This window comes from Aquarana catesbeiana, linkage group LG04, assembly GCF_042186555.1.
Source record: "Aquarana catesbeiana isolate 2022-GZ linkage group LG04, ASM4218655v1, whole genome shotgun sequence".
In the NCBI taxonomy this organism is placed as follows: domain Eukaryota; kingdom Metazoa; phylum Chordata; class Amphibia; order Anura; family Ranidae; genus Aquarana; species Aquarana catesbeiana.
Genome location: NC_133327.1, coordinates 560,148,130 through 560,175,339, shown reverse-complemented (window position 1 = coordinate 560,175,339; position 27,210 = coordinate 560,148,130). Strand labels below are relative to the sequence as shown.

Sequence of the window (27,210 nt, the reverse complement as noted above, 5' to 3'; positions counted from 1 at the left end):
CTATCTCGAAATGGCCTCCATGGTCGAATCAGTGCCCATAAGCCAGCACTAAACAAAAGTCAATTGAAAAACCGTGTGGCATTTGCCAAGGGCCACAGCCTGCTAAAAGGATGGACTCTGGAAAAGTGGCAGAAGGTGGATTTTTCAGATGAAACTTCTGTTGAATTACACCACAGTTGCCGCAAATATTGCAGACCTACTGGAACCTGCATGGAGCCGAGATTTACCCAGAAAACAGTGAAGTTTGGTGGAGGCAAAATCATGGTCTGGGGTTACATCCAGTATGGGGGTTGTGCGAGGGATCTGCAGGGTGGAAGGCAACATCAATAGTCTAAAATACCAAGAAATCTTAGCTACCTCTTATATTCCCAACCATAAAAAAGGCCAAATTTTGCAGCAGGATGGTGCTCCATCGCATACTTCCATCTCCACATCAAAGTTCCTTAAGGCAAAGAAGATCAAGATGCTCCAGGATTGGCCAGCCCAGTCACCAGACATGAACATCATTGAGCATATGTGGTGTAGGATGAAAGATGAAGCATGGAAGACGAAACCAAAGAATATTGATGAACTCTGGGCGGCATGCAAGACTGTTTTCTTTGCTATTCCTGATGAATTCATCAATCAATTGTATGAATCCTTGCCAAACCGCATGGATGCTGTTCTTCAAGCTCATGGAAGTCATACAAGATATTACATTTGGATCTCACAGCACCACTACTTAATTTGCTGACGTATTTTTGCATTTTCAGTAAAGTTGTTCAATTTCTGTATAGGCGACAAAACTTTTGTCTTGCCAAAATTTGACCTGTCTGTCTTGATTAAATTATAAATTTTTTTTCAGTGAAACTAATTTATTTCAGTGCATTAAACATCATTTGGGAGGGCTTTAGCTTTTCATATGAGCTATTTCTAACACCAATTGATTAATTAAAAGTCAGGTTAATAGCAGGAGTTTCTACAAAATAGAGAAGCGACAAGACTTATGTCAGGGACTGTAGTAAACGGGGCTGGTAGCTGCACCTAGCTGCTCAGAGCCACAACAGGAATCAGAAGATTCCTGCGGCTACAGTTCACACCGGCCTAAATAGCTGGTGTGAATGTAGCCTTATACTGGCCCCTGTGTAGCTGAAAGCATAGTTTTTTTTTTAGTATCTTACTTTTGTGTTTTTGTTTTTTATGCTATTGCACTCCAGCCCAAGATTCGGAGTAGTGGCAGAAGCCTGAAAATAAAAAAAGCACCGGCTTAACTTGAAGCACAGTGGTACAACATGCCCCCTACATAATTTCAACTATTGCTCTACAATCAGCTATGCTCACACTCCCCAAGGAAGCAAAAGCATTTCCCTGTCTTACAACCATGTAATATTCATATTTCAGGGGGAAAAAAAAATGATATTATCTTCCACAAAACTAGTTGTGATGTAGAAATTTGTTTGATTTTTATTACCTGCCTTAAAAATAGAAAAAACCCTAAAAAAAATGTAAGCATAAATAAGTAACAACTCTTCTAATAACACTTTATTCCCAGTACAAAACATTGGGTGTCTACAGATACCAGCCTGTAAACTGTAATATTTGATTTGTAAAATACAATATAAATTATCAAATTATATTTATTCATTAGGAAAAATATATACACATCTCCTTTAAAATAGTCTATATTACCAATTTTTTTTTTTCAGAAAGCAAAAAATTACAAATGGTTTCTAGCCAGTGTACGCAAATAAACTAGCAATCCCATAATAGATCTGGCACCCAATACAATATTGTATATTTTAGAAGATGTTGCCTTGGAGTCTTAAAGCCCATTACCATCCACAGGTGTTTTAGTAGTAAGAAACCCTATTGTAAAATAACTGGTTGATCCTTTCTGGTTGCTAAGTTCAGAGGCGTTAATGTGCCAGTACAGGAAAACATGCCAACTGCTATAAATGTGTATATCCTAAACCTTATCCTTTATTATTTATGGAAAAATTCCAGTTTTAATTACAAAAACACTCAGTTTTGTTGAATTGTATAGAAATATAATAGCACTTAAAAGAGAATCTCTAGGACGATCTTGAGAATCCCTATGAGAATAGTCTGTAGCACAGATTCTTCTTCGTGAGATGCATCAAATTGGGGTTGTCGCTGCTTTTTGTGACTTGCCTCCATCTGTTCTGGGTCAAAGGATGATTCAGAAAAAGGATCTTCTTGTATTGTTGGGTCATAGTATACTTTAATTTCAAATTCACTCTCTATATAAAAAGGATGGCCATAGATTCCAATCCCCACAGGGCGCTTGAAGTGGTCTGGCACAACTATAACATCCAGGCCACAGGTCATGGATTGTAGCTCATACTCATCAAAACTGGGGTTGAGGGTTGCATCAGAGACGTATATATCTGCATCACCTCTCAAGCTCTGCATCTCCAGTATAATCCTTCCTTCATGGTTAAGTCTCAGATAGCTGTAATTTCCTGCCCCTACTTGTCCCTGAACAACATGTAGGAGCATCCATTCTTCTGGAATTTCTTCAATACTGAAGCACTCTATGATTAATAAAGAGAGCAAGGCAAAAAGTGTCAAAATGCTCTTTTTCTGGTAGGACACCATCTCTCTAAGCAATTGAATGTGAACATCCTATGGGAGAAAAAGATTAAAAATTATAATTAACACAGCATAATAATATGTAGCAACAGTAAAGATACTATGTAACTTTGAAGTGGTTCTAAAGGCTCAAGCTTTTTTTTTTTTACCTTAATGCATTCTATGCATTCTAATGCCCCGTACACACGGTCGGATTTTCCGACGGAAAATGTGTGATAGGACCTTGTTGTCGGAAATTCCAACCGTGTGTAGGCTCCATCACACATTTTCCATCGGATTTTCCGACACACAAAATTTGAGAGCAGGCTAGAAAATTTTCCGACAACAAAATCCGTTGTCGGAATTTCCGATCGTGTGCACACAAATCCAACGCACAAAGTGCCACGCATGCTCAGAATAAATAAAGAGATGAAAGCTATTGGCTACTGCCCCGTTTAGAGTCCCGACATACGTGTTTTACGTCACCGCGTTCAGAACGATCGGATTTTCCAACAACTTTGTGTGACCGTGTGTATGCAAGACAAGTCTGAGCCAACATCCGTCGGAAAAAATCCATGGATCTTGTTGTCGGAATGTCCGATCAATGTCCGACCGTGTGTACGGGGCATAAGTGATATTAAAGGCTTGGTTTAAAGAAAAAAAAAAAACCCACACAAAAACAAACATGTTATACTATCCTGCTCTATGCAGTGGTTTTGCACAGAGAAACCTTGATCCTCCTCTTCTCAGGTCCCCTGCTGGCGCTCCTGGTCACTCCTTCCTGCCGAGTGCCCCCACAGCAAGCAGCTTGCCATGGGGACACCCAAGCAGACTTGCTCCTGAGCCTCTGCTTGGCCCCACCCCCTCTCTCTCCTCATTGGCTCAATGGATGTGATTGCCAATGTTTCAACGAATAAAGAGGGAGAGTCCCCAGAGAATCAAGGCCCTCATGCACAACACTGGAGCACAATGGAGCTCCGTTAAGTATTGGGGGGGCTCACAGGTTACTTGCCTTCATGTTTTTTACCCAGCCCCCCCCCTTATACTTACCTGAGCCCCATCTCGATCCAGCGTTGTGTATGAGAGCAGCGGCTTTTCTTGGTCTCTCTGCCCTCGTTGGCTCACACAGCAGTGGGGGCCACTGGCTCATGCGAGTACACAGACTCCACTGACACAGACGGTGCACAGGGCTGGGACAAGGGGGTGGACGGGAGTTGCACTTGCCCTGGGTGCAGTCTTTTGAGGTCGGAGGGGAGGGCACCAGATTGTGAGCTGCAGTTACAACCAGGAAACTCAAAGTAGCCAGTGCCCTGACCCTGCTGCTAGAGGCGTAGATATCGGCAACGCTATATTTCGTTCTTTATAGATCTAACTTCTCCCTCCTCCACCATAGCTTCCTGCACAAATGCCAGTGTCTGTTGCCACAGGCATGCTGATCAGCTTCAACAACTGCACGGGATGCAAGCAGAGAGCGATCAGTAAAAATATGCCCGCCCGGCCGACAGCATTTACCCCACCCACTGCCTGTCAGTGATAGTGGTTAGTTGCTAGAACTGCCAATGTTCTAGCAACCAATAAAGGTTTCCTTGTCCCCAGGCCCTGGCTTTCAGAGGAGGAGGAGGAGGAGGAGAACACAACTTCTTCTTCTAGACCTGCCCTGTCCCAGTACCTCAGTTTTCACCTGTCAGTCCTGTAAGAAGTGAAAGAACGGATCACGATGCAAGTGCAATCTGTGGAAAACATGATTTAATGTAGAGTCTTGTGCTGTAAGGGGGCCCCCTGATGTACCAGGACTTTGGGGACCCCAATGGAAGGGTGGGAGACACTTGAGACCCTGATATAAGGGAGGGGAACTTTAGTGACCCTAATAAAAGGGGTGACTCTGACAAAAGGAGGAAACTGTGATGTAAGGCAGGAATCTTATGTAAGATAGGGGTGGGAGGAGTCTGATGTAAGTGAGGATAATGGGGAACCCAATGTTTGGAGACCCTGATGTAAGGGGGACTAGTGCCGAGGAAGCACACTACTCACTCATTGGTAATGTCTGCACATCTGGGCTCTGTACAAGTTCCAACACTTCACGCCTCTCTCTCCCCCCACCTCTTTCCCATCTCTCTCCTTCCTATTCCTATCTCTTCTCCTAGTGTGTGTGTGTAGCACTGTGGCAGACTACAGAGGGGTTTGGGGGGAGCCACTGTGGCAGGTTAGCGGGGGGGGGGGGGTGAGGAGCACTGTGCCAGGCCACAGAGACCCTGGATAGCCAGCATCTCCGATTACTCAAATTCGATAGCCGCACGAAAATCGTCTGCTACTGCAGCCCGCTAATGGTGCGAAATAGGAACAAAAATTCTTAGATAAGATTTTTGAAAGAAAATTCTTTCGAAATTCGACCCATGTATGGCCTGCCTTATAAGCTCATAAGCATTTCTTGGGAGAGCTCACATATGGCAATAATTAGTTGGTTTACTTTCACCTTCCCCCATCTGTGAGAAGGAAGGATTCACATTTTTTTTTTAAACTGCTAAAGTTTATATATGTTAGTTAAGATCATACATTTCTTTATACTACAATATTTCTTGATTAGGATATTTTTTATTAACATTGGGTTTTAAATGACTATAATATACATACTGATTTATATCATATTAGATTTAGAAAGTTAGGAAACTTATGTTGTATATGTTAAACTAGGTTTACACACTGTTTTTGGTCACTCTTCAGGAATGTCAACCCCCACCCTTGTGTGAGGAGAGAGGTGGGAGGAAAGCTATGTCTCAGGAAATCCCACTGTTTTCTGTAGGACTACAAGTCAATTAGAAGCTTTTAAACCAGCCCTTTTAAAGATAAAGTGAGGGTCAGTTTTTATGAGTAAAAAGCTAGTGAAAGAGGTCAGAAAAGCAGATTCTGCGGCAGACATTCACACCACAAGGACAGCTACACAGAGACACAGACACATCACGAGACATTGCTGCCACATCTACATACACACACATCTGATTCAATCTTCATCTTAAGAATATAATACATTATTAATGACATTCTATACTTTGATATTGTTCTTGTAATATTTGCTAATTTTATTAAATCAATTTTTACACAAGAACTGAACGGACTTTCTTGGAACTTTCCTCATCAATATGAATTATTGAAATATCGTTATTACCATAAAAACGAGAATCTAACATTAAATGCAGTAATTTATCGCATTGAGCTGGTTGCTAAGAAGCAGGCCATCAAGTCCTTAACCAGTTGCCAACCGTCTATATATTATATATAATCTGGGGGGGGGGGGATCGATTTAAATCTTGAATCGAGTTGAGAGGTTAAATCGATTCAAAAGCAAATCGAAGCCGGGGCCTCGCCTAAAAACTCCTGCCCGCAGCTCCTTTTTTTATATATATAAAAAAATATATAAAATATACACACACACACACACACACACACAAATGGGGACGGAAAGTATTCAGACCCCCTTAAATTTTTCACTCTGTTATACTGCAGCCATTTGCTAAAATCATTTAAGTTCATTTTTTTCCTCATTAATGTACACACAGCACCCCATATTGACAGAAAAACACCGAATTGTTGACATTTTTGCAGATTTATTAAAAAAGAAAAACTGAAATATCACATGGTCCTAAGTATTCAGACCCTTTGCTGTGACACTCATATTGCTGTCCATTTCTTCTGATCATCCTTGAGATTATTATTATTATACAGTATTTATATAGCGCCAACAGTTTACGTAGCGCTTTACAACTTGAGGGTAGACAGTACAAATACAATACAATTTGATACAGTAGGAATCAGAGGGGCCTGCTCCTTAGAGCTTACAATCTAAGATGGTTCTACACCTTCATTTGAGTCCAGCTGTGTTTGATTATACTGATTGGACTTGATTAGGAAAGCCATACACCTGTCTATATAAGACCTTACAGCTCACAGTGCATGTCAGAGCAAATGAGAATCATGAGGTCAAAAAGAAGTGCCTGAAGAGCTCAGAGACAGAATTGTGGTAAGGCACAGATCTGGCCAAGGTTACAAAAAAACTTCTGCTGCACTTAAGGTTCCTAAGAGCACAGTGGCCTCCACAATCCTTAAATGGAAGACATTTGGGATGACCAGAACCCTTCCTAGAGCTGGCTGTCCGTCCAAACTGAGCTATCGGGGGAGAAGAGCCTTGGTGAGAGAGGTAAAGAAGAACCCAAAAGATCACTGTGGCTGAGCTCCAGAGATGCAGTCGAGAGATGGGAGAAAGTTGTAGAAAGTCAACCATCACTGCAGCCCTCCACCAGTCGGGACGTTATGGCAGAGTGGCCCGACTGAAGCCTCTCCTCAGTGCAAGACACATGAAAGCCCGCATGGAGTTTGCTAAAAAAACACCTGAAGGACTCCAAGATGGTGAGAAATAAGATTCTCTGGTCTGATGAGACCAAGATAAAAACTTTTTGGCCTTAGTTCTAAGCGGTATGTGTGGAGAAAACAAGGCACTGCTCATCACCTGTCCAATACAGTCCCAACAGTGAAGCATGGTGGTGGCAGCATCATGCTGTGGGGGTGTTTTTCAGCTGAAGGGACAGGACGACTGGTTGCAATCGAGGGAAAGATGAATGCGGCCAAGTACAGGGATATCCTGGACGAAAACCTTCTCCTGAGTGCTCAGGACCTCAGACTGGGCCAAAGGTTTACGAAGGACGAAGGAGTGGCTTCACAACAACTCCATGACTGTTCTTGAATGGCCCAGCCAGAGCCCTGACTTAAACCTAATTGAGCATCTCTGGAGAGACCTAAAAATGGCTGTCCACCAACTTTACCATACAACCTGACAGAACTGGAGAGGATCTGCAAGGAGGAATGGCAGAGGATCCCCAAATCCAGGTGTGAAAAACTTGTTGCATCTTTCCCAAAGAGACTCATGGCTGTATTAGATCAAAAGGGTGCTTCTACTAAATACTGAGCAAAGGGTCTGAATACTTAGGACCATGTGATATTTCAGTTTTTCTTTAATAAATCTGCAAAAATGTCAACAATTCTGTGTTTTTCTGTCAATAATGGGGTGCTGTGTGTACATTAAGGAGGAAAAAAAATGAACTTAAATGATTTTAGCAAATGGCTGCAATATAACAGAGTGAAAAATTTAAGGGGGTCTAAATACTTTCCGTCCCCACTGTATATATTGAAGTGTACTGTAATTGTGCTGTCCCCCCTCTACATTGTAAAGTGCTGCGTAAACTGTTGGCGCTATATAAAATTGTTAATAATAATAATAAACTGCATATATACAGGGGGAGCCAATCAGCGGGCCACCTGCGATTGCTCCCCACAGAAATAGCCTTATCTAAACAAGGCAGCCCGCCGTGCTGTCAGGCATGGAAACCGATCTTGTGTTCTTGCTAAAAAATGCAAGGTTAAATGCTCAATAAGGCCTGCCATAAACTGAGAAAATCCTAGCCCGAGGGAATCGTCCCTGCAGGGAGAACACAGCGATTATTGCTAGCAGCTATACCAGCCACTAGCTGATTTGATCAATCAACTTGGGTACATTTAGCCTGCCCTCACGAATAAAATCTTTGCTGGTTCCTGCTGACCCAACTGAGATTTGAACCGTTTATGGCTGGCTTAAGTATAAAAGCAGAGGAATAAGGTAATACTTGGTAAGGTTATTAACGCTTATTCCTCTTTCCCCTAAACATGACAAGAATTTAAAACTCTTATTAAATGCTTGTGGGGCTGGCCTGTAAAATTTGCTTCAGGAACTGGATCCTGTGTTAGCACTCACCTTGGGACATAGTGCAACACGTGTAGTTAACCGCAGGGTGCTGTACAGGACCAGGACCCTTTGTGTGGTTGCTAGACCCCAAAACACCCCTTTTGAGGGTATGCTCAATGTGATGGGTAAAGCCGGGATCCTCAGCATCCTAAATAAGGCAACACAGGCTTTTCCTGCAAATCTACATGGGTTCCTAGCTTTTAATAAACACAATTCACAGTGCCTAGCACACTATACAGCTTTATATCTGTCAAAAGGTGGGGAACTAATTCATGGCTAAGACTTATGATCCTCGAGCCCTCACAATAAAATTCTCTGGTGATTTCTTGGACTCAATTTATACTAGTTTATGCTTTCCCTCTGATGACGATACTCTCCCAAGTGCTACACAGGATGGAGGAGGAAAGGGTTCTGGCGATACTCGTCATGCCCAATTGTCTCAGAAGAACATGGTACCATAGACCCAAACTTCTGGCAGATGAGCAAGGTGTCTGGTGTGACAACATAAAGCCGAGTCCCAGGTTATATGCTGTCTCATATTTTGGCCTTCTTCATTCTGGTCTTGACCAGCATCTGGCCCGATTACCCTCGCAATTCCTAATTGGGACTTTTCTTCAGGGAGTTGCGAGAGAGATAGATATATAATTAATGTGCATGCAAACATACATAACACATACATACATACAAAAAAAGTTTGCATACCCTGGCAGAAATGTGAAATTTTGGCATTATTGAAAATATGACTGATCATGCCAAAAAAAAAAAATGTATTTTATTTAAGGATCGCAATCACATGAAGCCATTTGTCATAATAGGTTTTTTGGATCCTTTTTAAATCATGAACAACAGAAATCACCCAAATGGCCCTGATAAAAAGTTTACATACCCTGGAAGGTTTGGCCTTGGTACAGACACAGACGGTTGCACACACAGGTTAAAATGGCAATTAAAAAAAAGGTTAATTTCCCACATTTGTGGCTTTTTAAATCACAATTAGTGTCTGTGTATAAATAGTCAATTAGCCAAAAGACCTGCAAAACAAGGTATTGAAACTTTACAAAGATGGAAAAGGATATAAAAAGATATCCAAAGCTCTGTATATGCCAGTCAGTACTGTAGTACTGTTTAATCACCTAAAGTGGAGTTCCACCCAAAAGTGGAACTTCCGCTCATTGTACTTCTCCCCCCCCCTCTGGTGCCACATTTGGCAACTTTCGGGGGGGGGGGGGGGGTTGGTTGCAGGATACCTTTCACAGGTATCCTGTCTCCACTTCTGGGACTCCAGGACAGGTAAGTGTCCGATTATTAAAAGTCAGCAGCTGCTGGCTTTTAATTTCTGCAGCGGTGGTTGGACCTACGCTTTAATAAGAAGTGGAAAATTTTGGGGATCTCTTGATACCAAGCCAAGGTCAGGTAGATCAAGAACGATTTCAGTCACATAGGATGCATTAAGGTGAAAAAACACGAGGGTTTACAAGTGGTTAAAGAGCACAATTCAACAATACTTAAACAAAAAAGAGCTGCATGGTTGAGCTGCTAGAAAGAAGCCTTTACTGCGCCAATGCCACAAAAAAGCCAATGAGGCGTGTCAAGGTGTTGGGCATATTGTAACCAGGCTTTTTTGTGGAACTTGTACGGTAAAGGCTTCTTTCTGGCAACTTGACCATGCAGCTCTTTTTTGTTCAAGTATCATCATATTGTGCTCCTTAAAAATCACCACACCATCTTTTTCCAGAGCAGCCTGTATTTCTCCTGAGGTTACCTGTGGGTTTTTCTTTGTATTCCAAACAATTCCTGTGGCAGGTGTGGCTGAAATCTTTCTTGACCTGACCAAATTTTCCACTTAAGTGATTGAACAGGACTGGCATATTCAATGCTTTTGATATTTTTTTATATCCTTTTCCATCTTGGTAAAGTTTCATTACCTTGTTATGCAGGTCTTTTGTTATAGTATCTATAAACTGTGGGATAGATTTATGGACTTTATTATTTATGGAAGCGATCAGCGATTTTTAGCGGGACTGCGGCGGACAAATCTGACACTTTTTGGGGACCAGTGGCACCAATACACTGATCAGTGCTAAAAAAAAAAAAAAAAAAAAAAAAAAAAAAAAAAAAAAAAAAAAAAGGAAGCAGTGTCACTGTATAAAATTACACTGGCAGGCAAGGGGTTAATATCAGGGGCAATCAAAGGGTTAAATGTGCTCCTAGGGAGTGATTTCTAACTGTGGGGGAATAGAAGCACTAGAGGAAAACATCCTGCATCCTGATCTGCTGCTGGGGAGTGACCACTAACTTCTCACCCTGGGACTCCGGAACTGCTGTGGGTGTGGAGCAGAGGTCTGTAGCACTCAGCCCCAATGCAAGCACTTCAGCTGGGGGAGTTTGTTGTAAGTCCACAGATGCTGCTGGCATGAAATCCCATGTCCCTGTCAGTGGTGTGTGAGAAAGGCCAGCTGCCTCATCTCTCAGGAAAGCTGAAGCTGCTGTTGGTGCTGGGCAGAGCTCATTGATGTTCATCCTTGATGCCAGCTCTTCTGCTGGGAAGTAAACTGAAATGTTGGTGACCTTGCACAAATCCTCCAGGGTCACCGATTGTTGCAGGCAGGAGGTCAGCAGCGCTCTGCCTTGATGCAAGCTCCTGTGCTGGAGGCTTACTGGGTTGTTCCTCCTCAGCAGAAACATTATTAGATCCCCAGTGTCTAGAGCTGGTGACTGGGTAAAGAGGTTCACCATCTCTTCTCCCTTGATTCCCGGAGCCACTGAAGGTGCTGGGCAGAAGTTGGCGATGTTTTGCGCAAATGCCAGCGCTTCGGTTGAAAGTTCAGTAAATGTTACATCCTCTGACAAAAAAAAAGTCAATTAAATCCATGTTTTCTGGGATCTGTGGCTGGGGAGTGAGAATGGCTTCCTCTTCACCCAAATCCTTGAACTGCAGCTGGGGAGATGAGTTGGCTGCTCCATCTCCCATATCCTTATCCAGCTGCTGGCAGCCGCATTCCTCCATCTAAGCTTGTCTTGTGCAGGTTCGTCAAGGCGAGTCAGCACTTGCTGCATCCGCCATAAGAGCTCGACTTCCATAGCTGGGGGTGAGCAAAGCACATTGTTACTCTGCCGCATTGCCGACACTTCAGCCAGGATTTCAGAGCTGTCGGCTGGTACTTCCTAATAGACCCAGGCAAAAAGGGAGCCATGCCCTGCTGCTGAGCAGAGTCTAGCAGCCGTGTGTAGCAAATCTCCAGCTCCCATTCCTGAATGGCTAGAAACTCCAAATCTTCCTGTGCCCATAGCACTTCGGAGATATTCAGCCTTTGGTCTCTGTATTCCATGATTTCCTCCAAAAGCCACTCCAGATTGCTCCCAAAGTCAGGGTCCATGGACAGCCTCCCGTACAACAGCCCCAGGCCGCGAAAGCCTTCCATCGAGCTGTCGTCCGCTGTCCATGGGCACACTTGGGCTACATACCAGCGGAGGGCTCTGTAGCTCATGTCCAACCGCATCTCTGCCCGGACCAGCCTGTCCACTCCTTGTGTAGTTGTTTCCCCAAATAACAGCATTCGCACTTCATACTGCAACCAGTACCTTTCCTGAATGGAGGGCAGAATTTTTCCCTGGTGGTGCTGCTCACGTCCTAGCGCTTCCTTCCAGAGTTGCTGGCAGACAGAATCATACCATCCCAGCAGAACTTGCGTTGACACTGGCCCCCTGTGCTGTATCCACATCTCTCGCAGCCTCCTTCCGAATTCCTCTTCCTTGGTATCTAACTCTACTATTCTGCTATCTGGACCTCAGATTCCAGTGGTGGTTTGGATGTCCCAGACTGCAGGAAGCATACCACTGCTGCCACCAAATGTGATGGAACTGCTTGAGAGCCCCACTTGGGTGCTTCCCTCTGCCAAACAGAGCCTCCTGCCTACCAAACCATCCCGAGCAGACAGAGCCAATACTAGCCCCTTTTACCCCAAGCATCGCACCCAGACAAGGATGTTGGGATAGGACCAAAGGAATGACTGTTTAATCTAACTGAAATACAGGGTTTTCAAAAAGTAGGTCAGTCACCACAAACCTTCAAGCTGTTATTTGAGTGTTTAGTTTACATTCCCTAACCCTTTAGTTGTTGGCCTGTTGGCAGTTCTGTCTTGCTATGTTGCTACCCATTCCTCGGTTTGTTGCTTGGGTATATACCATGGTCTATGAATTTCAGCTCTGTGTCCTGTACAGGAGGAGTACTGCAAAGGAAATGGGTCCCTCCACTTTGTGTCTTAATCACTCCCTATTGCTTGCTAAAAAACCGCAGTCTCACAGAGTGGACAAGTTTATAAGGATGCACTCTATTGGTGGCCCTAGCCCAGCCAAGTTTTTTTTTTTTGCAAGTGTCCAATCATCTGACGGTAGCCACATATAACCCATCATCTATGTTCGGTACTGTACTCCAAGATAACTTACAGGCAAGTCAGAATTCCTGTTTTCCCCCACTGCAACATCCCACCAAACCTGCCCCCCCCGGACAATTTTTTTTTTTTACCAGTCCACCACAGCTGCCATTCTTGCCCAGGCATTAATAATGTGTTCCTGAAGCCTCCAGGGGTATCTCCATGTTGCACATTCCAGGACAGGAGGTGGTACAAACAGCTAGAGGGCGGACCTGGCAGCATGTCATTGGTGGCCTGCTGCAAAAACCAGGAAGGGACAGCCAGCTTCCCATGATGTAGGAGGGGAAGATGACAATGCAGAATTAAAAGCAGTTCTTTGGTCTCTTTGAAAAAATAAAAAGCCAGCAGCTACAAAATATTCCAGCCGTCCTCGCCCAGGCTGGTTCTTCACTGGTCATTGTTGCTGACATGTTAACTCGAGGCCGGCTTCACAGCTGGCTGTCCACTGCACATGCGTGAGCCATGCTGCATTATGGGAATGGTCCCACAGCCTCCTGGGGCCTATGACATGTCCCAGGAGGTTACAGGCAGCAAGAGCGGGGAGACCTTCCGGTGGAATCACCTAAGCAAAGTAGGAACGAGTACCTGAGAAAACTAATAAACCCCCTCTGAAAAAAAAAAAATAAAATGAATGAATAAATAAATAACGTACCAGACATGGTAGGAGGACATAAAGCAGAACTTTAAGTGGGTGGCAACTGAGTGGCGGTTCCCAGAAGGACAATGCTGGATTCGCTAAAGATAGGAGGGTGAAGTTTTTCTTTGGTTTCAGACAGGGCTTATGTATAGTGTATGAAAATAATAACAATACATTTCTCTTATTTGCTTCCTTTTGGCCTTTTAACTACTTCCCACCCGGCCACTGCACAAACGGCCAGATGGGCGCTTCCTGCTTCTTAGTGGACTTTCTTGAACATTCCTCAGAAGGAGCGGGATCGCAAAGGATGCACTTGTGTCACCCGGACATGGCGCATTTCGGATTGGCAGGAGGGCTCTGTGATTGGTCCTCCTGATCACATGATGGCTGTGTCCAATCACAGCCATCATGTGAAGTAAATAAAGAGCCGGTTGCTAGGCGACCGGCTCTCCTCCTCACACTGAGCTTGTCAGTGAGAAGGAGAGCAGATCTCTGCAGCCGGCCAGCAGTGTGTATAAGCGTTTTTGTTTTTTTTTTTTGTTTTACACACTGCTCACCGGGCTAGTGTCCCCACACAGTAAAAAACACCTGTCCCACATATGTTCCAGTAAAATCATCTGTCCCAGTGATCATCTGCACACATCTGTCCATGATCACACAAACCAATTATTATACACTTATCAGGATATTTTTTTTACCAAAGACATGTAGCAGATTACATTTTAGCCTAAATTTATAACCAAATTTTAATTTTATTGGATTTCTTTTAAAACAGAAAAGTAGAAAATATGTTTTTTTTTTAATTTTCACTCTTTTTTCGCTTGTATCGCAAAATATAAAAAAATAAGTGGTGAATAAATACCACCAAAAGAAAGCTCTATTTGTGTGAACAAAATGATAAAAATTTCATTTGGGTAAATTGTAGCATGACTGCGCACTTATCAAAGTGCGAGGGCGCTGAAAGCTGGAAATTGGTCTGGGAAGGAAGGGGGTGAAAGTGCCCAGTACTGAAGTGGTTAAATCTGCTCCGATTGCCAGAGGATCTCTTGTTCGGGGCACAAACTGCTCTAGGTTGTTGAACCTGGATGCCAGTAGGTCACCCTCTGGCCATTCCCAAATGTTGGCAAATTTCTTGGAACACCCCTGGGTGTAGGGAACATTCCCCCGGGCAAATTTTCTGGCAGCTGAGATAATCTGCCTTCCAGTTCTCTACTCCCGGGATATGGACTGCCAATAGAATCGGGCACATGTCCCTCTGCCCAGGCTAGTATGTGGTTCACCTCCTTCAGAGCTGAACGACTCCTGGTACCGCCTTGGTGTTTTATATATGCCACTGCAGTGGCACTGTTGGACTGAACCCTGATAGGGTAGTTCTGAAGCTCCACTGTCCAGGACTGTAGGGCCAGGCGTACTGTCCGTAATTCCAGGACGCTGATGGGCAGGATCCGTTTTGTCCTTGACCATTTCCCCTGAGCTGTGAGCCCTTCTAGGGTCGCACTCCAGCCTGAGAAACTGGCATCTGTAGTCAGTACTCTCCAAGTTACCAGGAGAAAAGATCTTCCCTTTTGCAGGTTCTGATTCTGCAACCACCAGTTTAGGCTTAAGCGTGACCGAGGAGATAAGAACATTGGATAATCCAGGGCTTGCCCTCTCCTGTTCCAAGCCAACAAGATGTCTTATTGTATAGGCCTGGAATGGAACTGGGCATAGGGCACTACCTCAAAGGAGGATACCATCTTTCCTAGAAGACTCATACAGAGCGGAATGGAGGGTTGTCTGATGCCCCTTGTCTGATGCACCTGATCCTTCAGGGCACAGATCCTTGCTGGTGGCAAGAATACTCTTGCTCGGACCGTATCTAGGATCAGACCTAAATACTTTAGCTGGTCTCAAGGTTGACGTTTCGGTATTTATGATCTATAGCCTAAGCCTTCCAAATACCGCACTGTGCATGTTATGCTCTGTTCTAGAGCCTGTAGTGAGTGATCTCTGAGCAGGATGTCACCCAGATACCTGAGCTCCAAGATCCCTTAGGCCCTTAAAAGAACCAGTACTGGTGCTGGGACCTTTATGAACACCCAGGGAGCTGTAGCAAGCCCGAAGGGTAGAGCCACAAACTTAAAATGATGTTCCTCTACTGCAAATCGCAGGAACCTCTGATGAGGCTGAAAGATCGGTATGTGTAAATATGCGTCCTTTATATCGATGGAGGCTAGAAAGTCTCCCATCTGGAGTGAGGCTACTACTGAGCGGAAAGACTCCATCCGAAAGGACTGGATCAGTAGATACTGGTTCAGGGGTCTTCGGCCCAAAATGGGCCTTGTGTCCCCCGTTTGGTTTTTGAACCGTAATCAGGTTTGAGTAAAACCCCGTGCCTTTTTCGGATACAGGAACCTCTACAATCACTCCTTGATGCACTAAATGATGTAGTGCCTGAAGCTTTTAATAATAACTCCAATTTCTTGTCAACAGGGTCTTTCAAGCCCTGTGTGTTATCTACCAGACAAGTGAAGTTCTTATTTAAGGAAGAGACTGCGGCATCTAGGGCTAGCATGCTCCACTTCTTAACAAACTTTTCATCCATGGGCTATAAAAGGAAAAACCTCTTAGGGAGGAACAAAAAGCCTGTCAAGATGTTCCCAATCAATCGGCATACACTGCCTGTTCCAACAGAGGGTGTAAGGGGAAAGCCTGTGTGGCCTGAAGAGGCCTCAGGGATCCAAAAGAGGACCAGGGGGGCTCAGTAACCTCTGCAAGAGGCAACTTAAAGGCAGAACGAACCATTTCAGTAAGAGTCAGGATCAAAAGCCTCTGATTGAGAGGCAGACACCAACTTGATATCTTCTTGTCCAGATTGCCTGGAAGCAGACTCATCCACCAGGTCATCCACAGAATTCTGAGCTTTTAGCTCTTCTCCATCCTCAAACCATTCCTGCTCCAGACTAAGAGGCTCAGGGGAGGGGGATCTATCACGTTTCTTGCCACCCTGTGGGATGGAGGCAATCATGCCAGCAATCCTGTGCTCTAACCCGGCTAGGGCCGAGAACAGTTCATCCTTGGTGATAAAGGGTGAAGCAGCAGCGTTGACTGTAGGCACAATACCAGATAGGCACATCGGCTCAGATTGGCCAGAAGCCTCTGGTCCTTCAGGGGATACAACTAAGTTCATCAGGAACTACTGACGACATAGGTGTGCCCTTCCCTGTAGTATTGGTCCTGCTCCTCTTTTTTGAAGACATTTACTAGCCACAAAAAGAGAGTACCTGGGTGTAGTATTGAAACCCCTCAGAACGGAGACCCTTTAATAGGGCTCACCAAGCCCCTATGCAACAATCCTGCTAAGCACCTTTAGCCTGCCAAGCAACACCTGGTGACTCACATGACTTGCGTAAGGAGAAATGAACCGCTGCAAATGCCTGGTTCAGAGCCTGCTCTGTGTCCCACAGCTGCCTTCTGGAAGCACTGCATGCGTGTCATACACAGCTTAAATAAGCTGGCTGTGTGCTGGAACGTTCTGTGTGTGCACACCCGGGCGTGGCTGTATTCGCGTATGACGCAAATCTTCATGCGCCCAGATAAAGGCTATGGTGCATGTGCGGCGGCGCATGTGCAGCGGCGAAGCGGCGTCCCCCATGGTCGCCAAACTGCTGAGCCCAGCGGTGTCCAGCCTCTAGCTAGCTTGACTGATTGTTACAATCACTGGGACACCCCTCAATAATAAATAAAAGGGGTTTCACTTACTCGTCCAGGCGGTAGGGCAGCTTAGAAACTAAGAGCCCAATCTTCACCCTTCTCGGGGGGTTCCTGTCATTTAAGGACCTTCAAGGACTGGGTACCCTTTTTATGTTTAGGGTCCACTCCCTTGGACCTGTACAGCACCCTGCAGCAATGCCTTAGCGCTGTAGTGTCCAGGATTCCACTTCGCAGGGTCACATTACAGGCAAAACCTTGCAGGATCTTGAGTTTTCTTTGCGAGGCTCGGGTACCATTTATCTAAGCATATAGAGCCTGTGTCAAATGGATCCTATCGGTCAATCCCATGATTCATTTAAGAACCGTTTGTGGGACTAGAGACCTGGAGCTCAGGGAGCTTAACCACTTCTCGCCCGGCCTAAAGCAGATTGACGGCCGGGAAGTGGTTCTGTTATCCTGACTGGCCGTCATATGAAGTCCAGCAAGATAATATGCCGGCGCGCGATCGCAAATACGGCGTGTAAGTCTGACACACCGCATCTCTGATCGGGATAAGGAGCCTCTGTCAGAGGCTTCTTACCACATGATCAGCTGTGACCAATCACAGCTGATCATCGCGTGAACCAGTGCTGGTAAACTGCATTCCTCGGTTCGCACCGACAGGGAGAGCCTGTGCTGATAATCAGCACATTGATTAGCAGTACAGCCCCCTCAGATGTGCCAATCAGTGCTCCAATAATAAAGTTTGCCAGTGCCCACCACAGTGCCAGAGCCCAGCAGTAACACCTGTCAGTACCTCATCATCAGTGCTGCCCATCAATATTACATATCAGTGCCACCTTATCAGTGCCAACTCAGTGCCGCCTCATCAGTGCCCATCAGGGAAGGGGAAAACAAAATTTTATGACAGAAACTAAGAAGAATTTTGGTCTTTTTTTAGTTTGTTTAGCAAAAAATAAAAAACCCAGAGGCGACCAAATACCACCAAAAGAAAGCTCTATTTGTGGGAAGAAAATTCTACAAATTTAGTTTGGGTACAATGTTGCATGACCACACAATTGTCATTCCAAAAGTGTGACAGCGCTGAAAGCTGAAAATTGTCCTGAGCCGGAAGGGGCGAAAGTGCCTGGTATTGTAGTGGTTAAACAACTTTCACCTTGCAGACACTGGTAAAAAAACTGAAGTACTTCTGGTATGGGAGGGGTTATATAGGGGATCACTTCCTGTCTGAAGATGTTTGCTCTACTAGTGTCCATTCACCTGGAGATGAAGTATAACCCAGTATGTAACGAATATTAGCCTAAAGCCTCCTACACACGATCGGATTTTCATCAGGGAATTGTGTGATGACAAGAAGAATAAAGAAAAGAATTGCGCTAGGTGCGTGAAAAGTTGTGAATGAGATATAAAAAGTGGTCCTGCTGCTATGCACTATAACCCCGATATAAGGGCACAAAAACAAATATAACTTTTAAGGAGTGCAGCACTGGACTAGCTAATGTAAATAAATAGTGATAAGCTCTGTTACAAACCCAGTAACAAAAAACCATATCATTCATGATTAAACAATATATGAGGTGTTCTTAAAGTATTAACTTAAAAAACATATGAAACTCCAAACCTATGCAAAAATTTAATACAATCAAAGAAAACCAAAAAAAACAAAAAAAATTGTGTTTGTTATATAAATGCAGGTTCAGGGGTAAATTTCCACCATTCAATGTCTACCCATCACCCAACACTAAAAATAAAAGCTTACTAAAAAGCTTGTGTAATACATGGGGTGATCATAAATTTGCTCAAGAAATAATAAACATCAAAAATATAAATGTGAATAAATCATAAAAGTCCAAATATATTGTGTAGATGCTCTAAACAGGTGCAGGGATGAATCTTCACCATACACGCTCTATGCAGGTATAGGGATGAGTCCATAGTGTTGCCACAGTGTTGCCCACCACCAGGTAGTAAGATTGAAGGCTTACCAAAAAGCCTGTGACCGCCCTTATTCAGGGGGGGGGTCCAAACAGGCTTAGAAGATGAAGGCAAATTACTCTGGGGGTAGTTCAGAGGATACCGCTCAGCAGATACATCAGACTCCTTCCAGGACATCCAGCCAGCAGCAGCTACAAAAGCCTCATATAATCCTATCGCAGGATCACCTCTCATAGGACTGCTCGTATTGACTCCAACAGATCCAGCACAAAAATGTTTTAGGTGCCCAGAGAAGGAGACAAAGGAAAAAAAGGCCCCGCTGGTGCAAATAACTTTCGGCTAGTTTATTCCACAAATCAGCAAATAAAAATAAAAAAACGTTTAAAATCAATAAAAATCTAAAAAACGACACTATCGCCGTTTGAATTGGAAGCGCGTATGCGCGGTGCGTTCAGTGTTGTGACCCTACGGCCGTTTTGTCACAACTGACGTCATCTGGGGCACGCACCGGCGCATGCGCATTAAATACCCGGCATCATACTGGAAAGCGCAGTGATTGGTTTGTAAGAAGCAAAGCCCAGCTGCAATTAATTCTATACGATCTCAACGATCTACTTAAGCAGATAATCGCCACAGATGTAAGGGCCATCGGTAATTAAAAAGAGGAATTCTCAGATCATTGGGTCCAATTGCACAAAGATAGCGACATGGAAACATTTCACTAGTGCCATCTAATGGAGTATTAAAAGGTATTGCACCAAAGATAATGACAGCCTTACAACATGCAATTTTATAAGGAAAATGGAAATTTGTCAGGCAATTCATTATCCCAAAAGAATCACTGTTATGAAAAATTATTAATTAACTTTTCATAAATATGCGAAACAAAATCCTTAAGAAAAAGGGGGAGGGGGGGGAATATTAGGGCATATAGATGCCTATTATGAAACCAAAAACATAGCTCTCACTTCCAAAATCAATTTTAAAATACATGATGGTTTACATTTAAAATAACAAAATCGTGATCCAATACCGAGAGTATAAACAAACTGGAATAGATCATAAACCATAGTCTAATTGTTATTAGGAATTTATTCATTATAGAGGAGAAAGTGCTAAATATCTGGGATCTTATTATTACAAAGGAGAATGTGTTAGAGGGGGACATCAACCACCATCAACAAAACAGTCAATGTCCTAGAAAGGGACATCAACTGTTATTGATAAAACAGTTGATGTCCCACTCTATGTTCAAGCCATAAGATCCCAGATATTTAGCACTTTCTCCTCTATAATGAATAAATTGTTCTGTCCCTTTAACCACTTCATCCCCGGAAGGAAGGATTTACCCACATCCTGACCAGGCCATTTTTTTCGATACGGCACTGCATCACTTTAACTGACAATTGAGCGGCCGTGTGACTTTGTACCCAAACAAAATTGATGTCCTTTTTTTCCCCAAAAAAATTGTGTTGGTGGTATTTGATCACCTCTGCGGTGAAAAAAAAAAAAAGAAAGAAGAGTGACCATTTTGAAAAAGAAACAACATTTTTTACTTTCTGCTATAAAACATATCCAAAAAATAAAAAAAAGTAAAATAACAAATTTATCAGTTATTAATTTTTGGTTAAAAAAATCCCAATAAGCGTATATTGATTGGTTTGTGCAAAAGTTATCACGTCTACAAAATAGGAGATAGATTTTTGGCATTTTTATTATTTACTCATTTTTTTTTACTGGTAATCGTGGCGATCAGTGATTTTTAATCGGGACTGCGACATTTCGGCAGTCAGATCGGACACCTAACCAACACTGACACTTTTTTTGGGAACCAGTGACATTATTACAGTAATCAGTGCTAAAAAAATATGCATGTTATTGAACTAATGACACTGGCAGGGAAGGGGTTAACATCAGGGGTGATCAAGGGGTAAACTGTGTTCCCTGTAGGTGTTTTCTAACTGTGAGTGGGGAAAAACACAGATCCGTCTTCCTGCTTAGCAGAAAGACAGGATCTGTGTGATTTCCCCTGTCAGAGTGGAGACCTGCCTTGTTTACAAAGGCAGATCCCCGTTCTGTCACTGCGAGGAATGATCTGGTTGGCCCCCTGCTGGCCAAAGAGAGTGAGCCCACAAAAGCAAGTTGCCGAGCCGACGTACACCGACGGCGATTTGCGGGATCGTGCCACCTTGCTGCAGTATAATGATGGCGGATGGTCGGCAAGTGGTTAAAAAAAAAAATAAATAAAAAATTCTGATCACTTTTATTGCTGTCACAAGGAATGTAAACATCCCTTGTGAGAGTAATAGGCAGTGACAGGTACTCTTTATGGGAGGGATCTGGGATCGAAAAGACCCCAAACCCCTCCTCTGCACTTCAAAGTATTCAAAACGACAAAAATCTGCATTTTTGAATACCTTAGAGATGAATGCCAAGTAAACCGAAAGGGACGTCGCTTCCGAATTACTACATCAGAGACCCGATCGATGCCGAAACCGGCTTTGTTCGGGACTCCGGCCAGCCGGCGGACATTCTGGCTAGGTGCTTGGATCTCCCGGGTGGAGCGGTGGGAACACGTCCCCTCCCGCTGCTTGTGATAACGTCCGAGTGGCTCATTAGCCGAATCGGTTGATATATATTCGAAAAAAAGCGGTACCGGGGTGATGCCTCTGGCTGCAGGCATCACCCCGAAACAACCCCTTCAACAAAATGACGTACCGGTACGTGATTTTGCGCAAAGGGGTTAATTGTTTTTATCACTTTTGCTACAGTATTCCGACTGATGAGTAAAGCTTTACTGATCTTCTTGTAACCTTCACCTTTCTTTTGTAAATAAATGATTTTCTTGCTCAGACCTTGTTACATTTCTCTTCCATGTGATGCCATTGCTCACAGCATGAAATGGGAAGGGGTTTTCTTTGTTAAGTAACGCCCTTTTAGAATCAACTGTCTGCTGGACACTCGTTTAATGAATAATTACACTCACCTGTAGTTGAATTCTTGTTAATTAGGATTTTGTTGTCTAAAATTTAGCTTTGTTCCTAAGACTTTCATTGGGGTGTATTAATTTTTGCAACATAGTCTTGAATGAATTTGTTAGAAAAAATACTTTGTGTGTGTGTGAATTAACAAATCTTGGTTGCAATCAATGGCATGCATTTGTGGGAGTATATTGTAGCACAGTGTCCCATAGAAAATGTTGATTCTGAAAGAAAATTAAAGGTTTTCTGACAAATCTGTTGCATGTACTTATTTATGTTGAGCACTGTATATTGTAAAGATGTCAGAGCAGAATTAGATGACAGGGTCTCTTCAGTCTTATACAGGTGCATCTAAAATAAATAGAATATCAAAAAAAGTTAAAATTTCAGTAGTTCAATTAAAAAAGTGAAAAACTCATTATATAGATTATACACAGAGTGATATATTTCAAGCATTTCTCTTTTTGATGATTACGGCTTACAGCTAGCCAAAATTCAGTATCAGTATCAGTACCCCCCGAAAAAAAAAATAAAAATCTGAGCATGCAGCCCAGGAAGGTTAGGTAAGGGTGGTAAAAGAGCAAGCGGCTTTTGAGGGGAACCTCCACAACAAAATAAAAAAAACGGCCTGGGGTCCCCCCCAAATCCAGACCCTTATCTGGAGCATGCAGCCCAGCAAGTCAGGAAAGGGGGGGGGGCATATTAATGGAAAGTTGAGTGGAAGGAAAAAAGTGTGGTAGAAAAAGGTGCCTAAGCAACAGGGATAACCGCAGCCTTAAAAGGATTGTGAAGCAAAGGCCATTCAAAAATTTGGGGGAAATTTACAAGGAGTGGACTACGGCTGGTGTCAGTGCTTAAAGAGTCACCACACACAGACATATCCAGGACATGGGCCACAACTGTTGCATTCCCTGTGTCAAGCTACTCCTGAACCAGAGACGACGTCAGAAGCGTCTTACCTGGGCTAAGGAGAAAAAGGACTGGACTGTTGCTCAGTGGTCCAAAGACCTCTTTTAGAATAACAGTAAATTTTGCATTTCATTTGGAAATCAAGATCCCAGAGTATGGTGGAAGAGTGAAGAGGCACAGAATCCAAGTTGCATGAGGTCCAGTGTGAAGTTTTCAGAATCAGTGATGTTTTGGGGACCCATGTCATCTGCTGGTGTTGATCCACTGTGTTTTATCAAGTCCAAAGTCAGCACAGCTCTCTACCAGGAAATTCTAGAGCATTTCATGATTCCCTCTGACTAGCTTTACGGAGATGCTTATTTCATTCTCCAGCAGGACTTGGCACCTGCCCAAACTGCCAAAAGTACCAATACCTGATTTAATGATCATGGTATCACTGTGCTTGATTGGCCAGCAAACTCACCTGACCTACACCCAATAGAGAATCTGTAGGGTATAAGAAGATGAGAGACGCCAGACAAAACAATGCTGAAGGCGCTATCAAAGCAACCTGGACTTCCATAACACCTCAGCAGTGCCACAGGCTGATCACCTCCATGCCACTCGACATTGATGCAGTAAATCATGCAAAATGAGCCCCGGCCAAGTATTGAGTGCATACTAACTGTACATGGACAAACTTTACAGTAAGCCAACATTTCTGTATTAAAAATCTTTTTTTTTTTTTTTTTTAATTGGTCTTATGCAATATTTTAATTTTCTGATATACTGAATTTGGGGTTTTCACTAGCTGTAAGCCATATTCATCAAAATTAAAAAGAAAGAAATACTTGAAATATATCACTCTGTGTGTAATGAATCTATATAATATAGGAGTTTCACTTTTTGAATTGAATTACTGAAACAAATTAACTTTTTGATCACACTAATTTTTTGAGATGCACCTGTGCATTGTAGAGATGTCATCATAAACATGCGATTACAGGGTCTTATTGGCGACGGGACAGAACGTGGCAACGGGACCTCTTCAGTCCTATATATGTTGGCGTAGAACGTGGTGACGGGGCCTCTTCAGTCCTATAGATGTTGGGGTAAAACATGGCGACAGGGTAGTATGTGGTGACAGGGTCTCTTTAGTCTTATAGACGTCAAGGTAGAATGTGATGATAGCGTCTCTTTAGTTGTGCAGCTTGTATAGGAGTGAGGATATGAGGAGGGGGGTCTCGGTTACCATCTGTAGTGTCCGTCAGTCAGCCATGTTGTCGGTAAGTGGTGACATGCAGGCGACGGGACAGAACATGGCAACGGGACCTTTTCAGTCCTATAGATGTTGGGGTTGAATGTGGTGAGAGGATAGAATGTAGTAAACCTACGGCCACATCACCCTGAAAGCGCCCGATCTTGGAGGCTAAGCAGGGTCGGGCCTGGTTAGTACCTCGATGGGAGGATAGAAAGTAGTGACAGGGTCTCTTCAGTCTTATTGGTGTTGGGGTAGAACGTGGTGACGGGGCCTCTTCCATCCTATAGATGTTGGGGTAGAACGTGGCAACGGGGCCTCTTCCATCCTATAGATGTTGGGGTAGAACGTGGCGACGGGGCCTCTTCCATCCTATAGATGTTGGGGTAGAACGTGGCGACGGGGCCTCTTCCATCCTATAGATGTTAGGGTAGAACGTGGCGACGGGGCCTCTTCCATCCTATAGATGTTGGGGTAGAACGTGGCGACGGGGCCTCTTCCATCCTATAGATGTTGGGGTAGAACGTGGCGACGGGGCCTCTTCCATCCTATAGATGTTGGGGTAGAACGTGGCGACGGGGCCTCTTCCATCCTATAGATGTTGGGGTAGAACGTGGCAACGGGGCCTCTTCCATCCTATAGATGTTGGGGTAGAACGTGGCGACGGGGCCTCTTCCATCCTATAGATGTTGGGGTAGAACGTGGCGACGGGGCCTCTTCCATCCTATAGATGTTGGGGCAGAACATGGCAACGGGGCCTCTTCAGTCCTATAGATGTTGGGGTAAAACATGGTGACGGGGCCTCTTCAGTCCTATAGATGTTGGGGTAAAACATGGTGACGGGGCCTCTTCAGTCCTATAGATGTTGGGGTAAAACATGGTGACGGGGCCTCTTCAGTCCTATAGATGTTGGGGTAAAACATGGTGACGGGGCCTCTTCAGTCCTATAGATGTTGGGGTAAAACATGGTGACGGGGCCTCTTCAGTCCTATAGATGTTGGGGTAAAACATGGTGACGGGGCCTCTTCAGTCCTATAGATGTTGGGGTAAAACATGGTGACGGGGCCTCTTCAGTCCTATAGATGTTGGGGTAAAACATGGTGACGGGGCCTCTTCAGTCCTATAGATGTTGGGGTAAAACATGGTGACGGGGTCTCTTCAGTCCTATAGATGTTGGGGTAAAACATGGTGACGGGGTCTCTTCAGTCCTATAGATGTCAGGGTAGAACATGGTGACAGGGTCTCTTCTGTCTTATTGGTGTTGGGGTAGAACATGGTGACGGGGCCTCTTCAGTCCTACAGATATTGGGGTAGAGTGTGGTGACAGGGTCTCTTCAGTCTTATTAGTGACAGGACAGTATGTGGTGACAGGGTTTCTTTAGTCTTATAGATGTCAAGGTAGAATGTGATGATAGGGTCTCTTTAATCGTGCAGCTTGTATAGCAGTGAGGATATAGAGGGTATGAGGAGGGGGGTCTCGATTACCAGCTGTAGTGTCTGTCAATCGGTCAGCCATGTTGTTGATGTAGTTGTGACACGCAGGCTGGTAATGGGGAGAGGAGGGGGGAGGGGAGAAGAAGGCACACACAATAAGAGGCCGACTCACCAGAGAGGAGCACTCCAGCCCCTACACGGGGAACACACTGCAAGCTCCACCAACCGTCACAGCTGTCGGACAGCCCAGCACAGGATGTAGTAAGAAGGACGATACTTCCAACAGGAAGTAAAGGCAGTGACAGGAATACCAAAGGAAGGTCTGATTGCAGACTGGAGCTCCACGTTTGACAGGAAACATGTGACCTCCACTCCTTTTTTTTTTAAATTAACTTTAATGTCACAAACATTTAATAGACACAAGTTGAGGACACATGTTTCCTGTCATATTTGATTCTGCATTTCCCCAAAGGTATCTGACTGCATACTGGAGCTCCTCTCTCAACAGAAAATATGTGTCCTCCACAGTTAGTTTTTTTTTTTTTTTTTTTTTTTTTTTTATTAATCAACTTTAACCTTTTTGCTGCCAGAGCTGTTTTTGTATTTTTTGTAGACATGTTTAAAAAATCATTTTCGGCCTGAAGATTACATAAAACCCCCAAAACATTACATATTTTCTAGAAGCAGACACCCTAGAGAGTAAATTAGTGGTAGTTCCAATTTTTTATGTCGCATGATATTATCGCAAAGGTCTAGGAAACACAACATTTCAGTAGAAAACAGTAAAGTGAATTTAAAGGAAGAACAAATGCAATGTGATTACCCACATTTTTGGAAATCACATGGTTTGGTTTGGTGCCACTGATAGACCCCCATTCCTCCAACTACCAATCCCTGCCCCCACTGATGGACCCCCATTCTCTCCACTACTGTGCCCCACTCCCCACTGACTGACATACCCAAACTACCCCCCTGCCCCCCACTGATACATACCCCCAACTACCGACCTCTCCCCCACCCCCAACTACTGACCCACACCCCCCCAACAGACCCCACCCCCCACGGACAGACCATCCCCTACCCCCTATATACCACCCCCTCTCCCCACTGACAGACCCCCACAAATACCACCCCCTCCCTCCACTGACAGACCACAAAATACCACCCCTCCCTCTACTGGCAGACCCCCAAATATCAAGCTCTCCCCCCACTGACAGACCCCCAAACCCCCCAAATACCACCCCTCCCCCCACTGACAGATCCCCAAACACCCCCCCACTGACAGACCCCAAATACCACCCCTCCCCCCATTCACAGACCCTTAAACACCCCAAATACCCCTCTCTCCCCACTGACAGACCCCCAAACCCCCCAAATACCACCCTTCCCCCACTGACAGACCCCCAAACACCCCCCCGATAGACCCCAAATACCACCCTTCCCCCCACTCACAGACCCTTAAACCCCCCAAATACCCCCCTCTCCCCACTGACAGACCCCCAACTCCCCCACATACCACCCCCTCCCTCCACTGACAGCCCCCAAATACCACCACTCCCTCCACTGACAGACCCCCAGCCCCCTCAAATACCAGCCCCTCCCCCCACTGA

The 27,210-nt window shown here is 44.3% G+C and overlaps 1 protein-coding gene across 1 annotated transcript; it reads right to left on the bottom strand.

Moving 5' to 3' along the window:
* Nucleotides 1-1,503: 1,503 nt before the first annotated feature.
* Nucleotides 1,504-25,928, bottom strand: LG04H6orf120 (linkage group 04 C6orf120 homolog). The gene is made up of 2 exons (XM_073627999.1): nucleotides 25,773-25,928; nucleotides 1,504-2,625 (listed from the first exon to the last, which is right to left on the bottom strand). Exon 2 carries the CDS (start codon nucleotides 2,596-2,598, stop codon nucleotides 2,038-2,040), a length of 561 nt encoding a protein of 186 aa, XP_073484100.1. The 5' UTR covers nucleotides 2,599-2,625; nucleotides 25,773-25,928; the 3' UTR covers nucleotides 1,504-2,037.
* Between the last annotated feature and the right edge of the window lie 1,282 nt (nucleotides 25,929-27,210).

Bases quoted from the DNA above. Each gene is read 5' to 3' on its own strand.
- LG04H6orf120 (XM_073627999.1), bottom strand. From the start codon at position 2,598: ATGGTGTCCTACCAGAAAAAGAGCATTTTGACACTTTTTGCCTTGCTC.